Below are 10,475 nucleotides of genomic sequence, written 5' to 3'. Positions count from 1 at the left end.
GAATGTGTGATATTTTCACTTTTGACAAAAGCAAATATTTAGAGGAGATGCAATTTTATGGATGATGGTTAAATTGTGATAAAAAAAGATGTCCTGGCTTCCAATAAAACTAAAACAAGGCCTCGTTAAGTGAAGGAAATGTTACCTGTTCATCTCACAGATCGAGTCATTTTTTTGAGAAAAAAGCACAAAGGCAATTTCCCTCATGGGTAAAGGAATAGTTTGATAGTTTGAGAAATATGTTTCAGATCAAACCAACTATCAAATGTGTACGTTAAATACGAAGCTACAGCCAGCCGCTGGCTAATTTAGCTTAGCATTAAGGTAAGAAACGTGGAACAGTCCAACGATTTCCTCCTTTAAAGCTCACTAATGAGCACATTATATAATGTTTTTAATGCTTACAGACTGTATTTTCCTGGAGACTCATGTGGTTGCATGTCAACTGGTCTCGAGCACCTGAGTCACTTTTATGTGAAAGGCACGATCGGCTACACGAGTCTGAATTAGACGCCGTCACGATGATGTAAAAGAGTCGGCAGCAGAATGGTTTGATATTTTGGGGGGAATTCTTGTTCACTAAATGTTAAGAAGATCAACACCACTCTTTTACTTATCTGATCTAACTCTTGGCAAGAAAGTGAATAAGTGTATTTCTGAAAATTGCAGGCCAATTTATACATGATCAGTGGAAATACACAGAGAGTCTTTCATTTAATTCTTATCTATTTTTCCAATCCCAGACACGGTAGTATATTTTTAAGGAATGCATTTTTGTTTTTCCTATCCAGACAACGCACTGAAAAAATAAATAATAATATACATACATATACAGTATACAGTTATAAAACTCTCAGCTCTCAAACCTCCAACAAGGCCTGCTTACATCACTGAATGTGAAGCGTTTATGGTAAAGACCCACGTGGTAACACAATGTGTGATGTATATATATATATATATATATATATATATATATATATATATATATATATATATATATATAGGTTAGTGAGGATGACGAATATGAACCCGATGACCGTAACGTATCTCATATACGTCCTGAAGTCTTAATGCATCTGAGACCGAACGCTGCTGCTGTCGAGTCACATCGAATCAGAGAATCTTCACTGCTTATTGTTTCACTTACAGTGTGTGTGTGTGTGTGTATGTAAGGGTCGTGCTAACGTAAGAGTCCAGCATGTTACTCTGTGTGTGTGGGTGTGTGTGTGTGTCTGTCTGTCTGTAAGGGTCATGCTAACGTAAGAGTCCAGCATGTTACTGTGTGTGTGTGTGTGTGTGTGTGTGTGTGTGTGTGTGTGTGTGTGTGTGTGCGCGTGTGTTGGATGACATTACTAAAAAGAGTCGACATGTTACACAGCAGTGGAGGCTTTAAACCCTCCTCCAGCATCACACACACACACACACACACACACACACACACACACACACACACACACACACAACCACACACAGCCTCTCAGCTTGGCTGTGTGCCCGTATGCATGACAAGACCTCTGGGACCCCCTAAACACACACATGCATATACACACACACACAACCACCCCCACCCACCCAAACTCGGCAGCCCGGCACTTAATAGCGCCCAACATCTTCCCCTGACGTGGCTGTGTCTGTGTGTGTGTGTGTGTGTGTGTGTGTGTGTGTGTGTGCTTCTGTTTCTGTGTGTGTATGTGCGGCTGCGGCAGAAAGAACACTGCGACCTAAAAACCCAGCTCACTGAGAGCGACTGCACGCCGAACAGAAGGCTCATCCAACTGTAAACACACACACACACACACACACACACACACACACAGTAAGGCACATACTGTAGTGTGAACACACGCGCACACACAAAGCACGTGGACACATTCACTTCGGAACACACACACTCACTTAGACACCCACAAACACCAGATACAGACATAAAAACACACATTGAATAGAAGAATTGGGATGCACCCACACTCCTAACACTCCGTGTGTGTGTGTGTGTGTGTGTGTGTGTGTGTGTGTGTGTGTGTGTGTGTGTGTGTGTGTGTGTAAGTTGACTGATATCACAGGTTAGGAACCAGAAGTGTTGAATCACTGTAAATATCATTTCATAATAATTATTATAAAGTTTATTCAGCATCTTATTTTTCTTCGTGGATTTCGGATCACGTGTTGACAACTGTACTGTGTCTCCATGGTAACTGAGCAAACCCCATCCGCTTGAGGAAGACTGTGAGATGCGGTTGAAGGCTCCAGAAAAAGCCGGTCCTCTAAGTGAGTGAGCCCTCAAATTATTTATAGCTGTTTTGCTTTGTGTTGCTTCTGTTGTTACAAGAACATGGAGTACTCACGCATTCATATTCAATGTGGTAACAGATACTCAGAGGACCGGTTCTCAAACCCGTGTGAACGTCGAAACGTTTATCGTGCTGTGATCACTCCTCTTGTTCATGATGATCAGTTTTTGATGCTGGACTCTCATTTCAGAGTTTATGAAATGATTTTATATGAAGCACATGTGTTCTGTCACTTGGATGAGTTTGGAGCCAAATCCAGGCCGAAAGTCTGAAACTGGAAAAAAAACATCTGAAACAAATAAATAAGATTCAAAACTGTAAAAAAAAATTAAAAAATAAAGAGTGAAAGTTGAAAATCTAAAATATGTTAAAAAAATAAGAATCAGAAAGTTCGTTTTTTCACACAAAAAAACAACAATCAATTTATTTAGAATAAATTGTTGAATTTTTGAACAAAACTTGAATTTTCTGGTTCAAATCTTTTTTTCAAATGAACCAAACTATTGACCTGGATTTGGCTCCGTAGTTGAACTACTGGAGAAAAAACAAACAAAGCAGAAACACATCCTCTGTAGTGCTGGAGAGAGAATAGACTGCACTGCTCTTAATGGACGACCTCCAGGAAATAGACACAGCCCTGCAAGCTGAGTTTGACAGTGACAACAGCTCTGGCTTCATCTACTCAGCTTTTATACGTTAACTAACTGCCAGCGGTTTGAACGAAAGCTTTGCAGTATTAATATAAACATATAAATGCTCTCGGGTTTGGACTGTGTAAAAACCTTGTCCTTTGTGTCGCGGCTTGACAGTTCAAGTAGTTTAAAGTCGTACACCGGACGAAACTGGGAATCGACCCAACGCTAATGCACTCCATGTGTGGCAAGGTTTGGTTAGCTGTAGGCGGTGCAGGTGACCACCAACCGCTGTTTTTAGCTTTTAGCATTTAAACTTTGTTTAATGGTAACTGTAATGTAAAATAAATGGATCGATCAATAACAACCAGCAGATTAATCAATATTGAAACAAAATAATGAGTTGCTGTCCAATGTAAAACAGTTCAATATGGATTTAGCATATTTACTTTACATTTTTACTGATAATACTTTTGCTTACGTAGCATTTTCAGTGCAGGACGTTTACTTGTAATGGAGTATTTATTACAGTGTGGTATTATACTTTTACTTTAAGTAAAGAAGTACTTCTTCCATGACTTCCCTTCCGGCTCTTTGCGGTCATCTCTCCGTGTGTTGCTTGAATCTATCTTCATCTGACATTGAGGGCTGACTTGACACATCTGCTGTAACAGTTAGGACTCTATTTGAACAATGTATGTGTGTGTGTGTGTGTGTGTGCGAGAGGGGGGGGATCATATGCTCAGTGTTTATGAGTGTGTGGGGGATGTGGTTGTTTGTGTGTATAGTAAATATTTTTACAGGAGCAATCATCTTGGCTTCATGTCAGAGTCCCCAGCTGTCGGCACAACACTGGCCCCTAGCAGAGAGAGAGAGAGAGAGAGAGAGAGAGAGACCTCAGCCTCTGGTGTCTGTTGGGTGGTGAGGCAATGAGTGCTGTCTTGACAACCAATTCAACAAAGCTTATTCCACACAAACACATGTCACACTTACCTGCAGTGAGTTTCCCATGCCATCAAATGACTGTTTATGCATTCAGGCCACGCCCCCTCATTAGCATAACACTTGAACAGCTAAAATATGAAATGCTAATTGGAAAGAGGCAAATACAGATGGAAAGAAGGTCATTTGAACCTTAAAAAAAAGAAAAAAGAATAGCTTTATTTAATTATTCATCTTCACGACATATTTCGGTTTTACGGCCTAAATATAGTAAGTAAAGTCCCAAAAAATCTACAACCTTCTTTTCTGGGACTAAAAGTTTCAGTTTTTTATATCAAATCATTTCAATATCCAAAGTCCTTCTTTCATAATCATCTTGAATAATAAAATGTAATACTATATATACCAATACATATATTTGAGTCGCATTACATCCTGTCTGTATACGTTTCATGTTTCAGCTGTTCCTTTGATTTTATCCATGCTGATGATGTACAAGGTTGCATGCAGGTTGTGTGTGTGTGTGTGTGTGTGTGTTGAGGCGTGCTGCATGTACTTGATGTTCCAGTACGTTCTGACCTCCTGGCTCTTGTTTGGAATCGTCGTCCTTCAGGATTCAGACTGACGAGCCGTTAACTGAAGTCTGTCTGTTGTTTTTTATGAATCTCTAACTTAGCTGCTGTGTGTACTGTACATCAACTATTTACTATACATAGTATAAATATACATTTGGTGCATTCCTGGTGGTACTACACACAACCTCACTTTCAAATCAAAGGCAAATACATTTGATAAAAATGATATTTTGCAAACAGCTTCTTTTGAAAAGACGACATCCACTGTTCTAAACTCTTTAGGCTGAAGATACATTACAGTGTGTGTGTGTGTGTGTGTGTGTGTGTGTGTGTGTGTGTGTGTGTGTGTGTGTGTGTGTGTGTGTGTGTGTGTGCGTGTGTGTGTACAGATTATGCAGAAGTCAAAGCCACCTCAACGGAGTCAGAACAAACCATGACTCCGCTTCATGACTCAGCTCGATGCGTCGTTAATATTTCAGCTGCTGTGTTCTCGACTGGAATCTGCTCGTCTTTATTTCATCTGTACATTTGTACGGTGAACATTAACATCAGATTATTTCAGCCTCTGTTTTATTAAAGCTGCCCGTATTGAAATCAATCAATCGTCATGAACAGGGCCGCGTGCTCTTCTGTTTCTGGATTGGTCAGCTTCACATCTACAGGAGAGACACCTGCTTCGTTGAGAGTAAAATCAGGAATATGTGGCTGAATGTGTATTAATTATGTTTGATGTCTTGCAATCAGCTACATAGATAGATACTTTACTCATCACCAATGGGAAATTTGCATTTATTTACTTGCATTATTTGCTACAATCGATCAGACTTTTGCTTTGTTGGTCTGAAAGCTGATTGATGAAACGCAGCGTTTAGCGATATGATACGGATATATATTGTATTTCTAAAATACTTTGGAGTAATTAGCTTGTCACACAATAAGAAAGCCCATAAACTGGACTGTGTGTAACGAACCAAACCGGTCACCATGGTGACTGTATTTTGGATGACGAAATATCGCAGCATCAGACATCTGGCATTATATTATATTGTTATGCCTACACAATGAAACACGTTCTGACCATTATCCCCGTGACTATTAGAACAGAAACAGGACCAGCTGATCCCAGAGCTGTGTGGCCGATGTTTAGTCAGAGAAGGAGAAAGTCTCTCGTTCACGTTCAACAATCTCCACAATAACGCATATGCAGAACTTTGCAGGTGTCCCGTGCAGAAAAACAAGCAGGCGACGGGCCGCACGTTGTCAGGACGTGAAAATGTGAGCAGCGTGTTAGATTTATGGTGTTTGTTTTGACACTCACACAGATTAGACCACTCTTACATTACTGTGTGTGTGTGATGGGAGGCGTGTGTGTGTTAGAGCATGTGTGTGTTTGCCCTAATTGTTGAACGTTCTCTGTGTGTTTGTGTGTGTGTTTTTGTGGAGATTAAAGTGTGTTCTGTGGTATTAAAGGGCTTAAAGAGGGACGTGATGGTCTGGTCACCGTGTATTTTCCTAGATGGTCTGCACACACACACATACATACACACACACACACACACACACACACACAGTGTGACAGAGATAAAGAGATGCTGCTGATTCACTGAGGTCTGACTGACATCTAGTGGACACTTCTAGTATTGAACATATTTATATTCTCTCAGTTATGAAAACATTTCACTCACTAACTTCATTATTGAGATCTGTGGGATATTTGACATCTCTAACCTTTGACCTTTCATGTTCCAGCAGTCTATATCTGGCACTAGATAGATCCACCAAACTCACACCTTCTTTGACACTGATATTGAAGACTTTCATTGTCAGGGCATTTATCACAGCTTGTGTTAAAGGTGTCTCTGGCAGTGAATGATGAGCTGAATCTTCTCAGCTTAATAGTGAGTTTAATGTAAACAGTGAACATTATATTCATCAGGTCACAAACAAAGACACATAATTAACGATCATGTTGCCCTGTAACTACCGGAAGTCTAAATAAGTAACTGTTTGCTTCTATTATTCAACATATCAACTCAATAGGTGATGACATGTCAGTGTTGTGTATATAAGGCCCCAAACAAAACATTATTGGGAATAAATTACCAGAATTTCAGTGTGTTTGAGCCAAAGCAGACTCCACTGCTTCCAACTCGGGGTGCACACCTTGAAAACCTAACAGACCCGGCTCATGTTTGACAACATAAATAATATGTTGTTTGTAGTCGTTGTAATGGACTACAGATACCATCTGCACAGACTGGGCGATTTTCCTTTAACAAGTCAGGAGGAAGACGTGACCATGTTGGTGCAGAGAGAGAGAGAGAGAGAGAGAGAGAGAGAGCCCCGTTCTCTAACGAGCTGTTCCTCTCCTCTTCTGTTCAAGGAAACCTTTTAGTTTTCCTCTCCGGATGTCTGGAGGTAAATCAGCAGGAACCAAACTGGTGTCGGTGGACTTTGAGATCTCCGGTCACGTTCAGGGTCCGTATGTTCAACTCTCCTCCCTTCTCTTCCTCTTCTGAGCCGAGGCTGTAAGCTGATCTGCCGAGGCTTAATTTAGGACTCTGCTGCTGCAGCCTCAGGGTTATTATTAATAATATTATTAGTTTACCAGAAGATCTAGTGAGCTGTTTGTGTTGGTCAGTAATAAAAGTTACAATATGTATCAGAGAAAGTTACAAATAAACTAAGACATACATTTTATAAACAGGCTGTTATTTTTAAATCTGCTATATTTAAGACATTCCCTCTCCCTCTTTTATTTTGACAGGAGTCTGTTTCAGAATGGTGAGTTTCTGTTTCCTCCCATCAGCCCCTGCTGTTTCCTGTGCCCCCACTTTGCGACCGAAGCTACATTTCAGTCACTAACACCCTTTTTTCCTCATAACATCCCATAACCTGAGGCCCCAAAGACCCTGAAGCTTTTATATATCTCACGTATGAGGTTCTTCCTTATGTTTTCACAGCGTTTTAAAATGTACGATGACATGTTTGTGTTCTGTTCGGTAGGCGAGTTGAGTAAGAAGTTGTGGGACAATGATTTTATTTCATATGCTCGATGGACAGCACCACTTCATGAACAGTGACATTTTATTATTCCATAATCTCAACTGTGATTCAGTCTTCTAAAGTTCAGCTTCCTTAGTTGTTTTTTCCTGGAGCATTTGACCATGTAATGTAACACTGCCTCCTACACAGAGTGGAATTCATTGATAACAGTGTCTGACCTCTGAACCCTCGCAGACGTTTTGTCAAAGGTGGAAGAATAATTTCATATTTCAGCAACAGCACAACAGTCTAGAAATACTCTATTACAAGCAAACGTCCTACGTTCAAAAGGTTGAGTAAAAGTACAGAGGTATTAGCATCAAAATATACTTAAAGTAGCCAAAGTAAAAGTACTCACTATACAGAATGGCCCATTTCAGAATTATTGTCTTATGATTATTGATGCATTGTGTTTATCACTTAAATTGTAGCTCAGTAATATTTCTGGGTAGTTCAATTTATAATATTACATCATCATATTCTGTTCCGATAATCAGAATCTGCAAAATAAATAAAGTTATCAAACAAATGGAGTAAAAAGTCCAATATTTCCCTCTGAGATATAGTAGAGTATACAAATAAAGTAGCATTAAATGGTACAAGTACTTATATTCCACCACTGCTTTGTTTATATTTTTATGATGACTTTTTACAATAAAGCCTTATGAATTGTTGGTAGAGTCACAGGACCAATAGCTTTTCAGACCATGTCATTCTTCAGCTGTCCAGCAGCAACGCGTCCATCAACCTGACCCCTCCAGCTGTCATCTAAACCTTTGCAAGTTTAAAATCTATTAATAATGCAATTTTTCAAGCAATAATGTTGACTTTTCCCAGCTTGTTCTAGCTATGTTTTCTTTGTCACCAAGTTCAGTCTGTGTGTTTGTGCATTTTTGACCTCGCGTCTGCCTCCTCGCTGCAGCCGGTCTGCCTCCTCTTGTCTTTAGATTCACGCACATTTGTTCATCCCTCAACAGACTGTCGAGGCGTTATTATGCTCCGAGTATGTTGCTCTAAGAACCAATGTCAAAACTGCAGCATGAGCTGATGTAAGACAACTTATTTCAACACAAAGTTAACTCAATCACTCAAAGCAGAACCACCCCCCCCAAAAAAAACACATCTACTAGACTAGTGTTGCTTCTTGTTAAGTATGAACAGCATTAACCCCGCCTCCTCCCCCCTGCTTGCAGTACACAGAGAAGAAGGGTCTGCAGCTCGGTCTGGTCGGCTGGGTGAGGAACACCTACCAGGGGACGGTGGAGGGGCAGATCCAGGGTCCTGCTAACATGGTGGAGGACATGTGAGTACAATACAGTGGCGGGCCGTCAGGGCCTGATAAGCCTTCTCTGCTGACCTAAACAGAAGCACAAATTTATAGCTTTTTTTTTTAAATTGTAATTTAAAAAAATATATAATTAAAAGTGATATCTATTTTATAATGTAATTGTTTTTCACAAATACATTACATGTATTATAATTACGCGCGCCGAACAGCATCCCGTCATGCGCGTATTTATGTATATGATAGACAGCAGGCCTAGGTACAAAATGCACGGCCCGCCACTGGTACAACGGTATAATGAAACACAATGACGCCATGTTTGTTTTTCCTGTTTAGATGTTTCCTTCAGAGGAGCGAACAACAGTCAGCGTACACACAGTCTTGCTTGGAAAAAACGCAACGTGATGAAACATGCCGTAACCCCCCGGTCTGGTTCAGTTCACGCTGTCACTCGTTAACGTTAAGCCGCCACACCAGTTGTTTTTTTTTTCCTCCAAGTAGAAGGAATCAAATAACGTCCAATCAAATTGTTGGGCTTAGCCAACAACGTGATCTCATAAGAGGCCCAGATATTGATAAGATGTGGTCCATTTTTCAGAATGAAATAGTTTAAGGAAGAGGACGCTCTATATGCAGCGCAGCTAGATGCAGGGCTGAGGTGAGGTGGAGCTGGGCCTGAAGGTGGAGGTCAAAACAGACATGAGGAGTCAGTGCAGCTTCCCACTGTTTCATACATATTGATAAAGCAGAGTATGCTAAATGCAGCCTCTGCTCCAAGGAGATCAATTACAGTAAAAAGGGCTCACATGCCTATATATTTGGCAGATGTAAAGCATACATGTGTATGTTTTGTGTTAGTCCATTTTTATTTTTTAATTAACAGCTCAAAGATGTTCAAGGAGCAACCTGTCTGTGCACTTTCTGAAGATTTTTTGCATTGTCAGTTCTGTTTTTGAATAAAGGGTTGGAATTTAATGTTTTTTGTTAGTTTTTTTTTATCCGATTCATCGAACAAATAATCAACAGCCTCTTCTTCCTCCCGTGTCCTCCACAGGAAGGTGTGGTTGAGTAAAGAAGGAAGTCCCACCAGCCGGATCACCAAAGCCTCCTTCAGCAACCAGAGAACCATCGACACGCTGGAGCTCTCCGGCTTCAAGACCCGCTTCTGATCAACGAATCAAACGCACCCCAAAGACCTTCTCTTCCCTCCCTCGAGATAAAACAGAGCTGCTTCTCTCGAACAGAGCTGTGCACAAGCTCACGGTCGTGATTTGAGATTGGATTTAATGTGAGTTCTTGTGAATGACGACTACTGTTCAGGACTCTGGTTTGAGTCCAGAACAGTGGAAAGTTTCAGGCTGAAAGTAATTCGTCAAATAAATGATAATATTGTATTTATGATAAAAGAAAAACCTTGGTGTCGTGTATGCAACACTACACTCAAAAACACTCACTGCTTTGAAGAAAGTTCTTCCTAAAGAAGTTAAAGATTGCAGTGATGTTTATCTTCTGATGACACATTGAGGCAAATTTGTAATTTTGGGCTCTACAAAATAGACTGAATTGAATTAACGATCAGATGTAAAACAATGCACTTAGATTTTAAGTGGTTTGGTTGCGTTACATTCAGTTAATGGATGCATGTTCATTTACAGCAAATTAAATTAGGTTACAATTGAACTCAATTTTCTCTCAAGAATATCCT

The 10,475-nt window shown here is 40.2% G+C and overlaps 1 protein-coding gene across 1 annotated transcript; it reads left to right on the top strand.

Moving 5' to 3' along the window:
- The first annotated feature begins 6,760 nt into the window (after positions 1-6,760).
- Positions 6,761-10,158, top strand: acyp2 (acylphosphatase 2, muscle type). Its single transcript, XM_079229633.1, has 4 exons — positions 6,761-6,918; positions 7,208-7,224; positions 8,679-8,788; positions 9,825-10,158. The coding sequence occupies exons 1-4, from the start codon at positions 6,849-6,851 to the stop codon at positions 9,937-9,939; spliced, it is 312 nt and encodes a 103-aa protein (XP_079085759.1). The 5' UTR covers positions 6,761-6,848; the 3' UTR covers positions 9,940-10,158.
- The last annotated feature ends 317 nt before the right edge of the window (positions 10,159-10,475 follow it).

This window comes from Taurulus bubalis (assembly GCF_910589615.1).
Source record: "Taurulus bubalis genome assembly, chromosome: 14".
NCBI classification, from domain to species: domain Eukaryota; kingdom Metazoa; phylum Chordata; class Actinopteri; order Perciformes; family Cottidae; genus Taurulus; species Taurulus bubalis.
The sequence above is the reverse complement of the archived record's forward strand: the minus strand, read 5'-3'. Positions and strand labels throughout refer to the sequence as shown.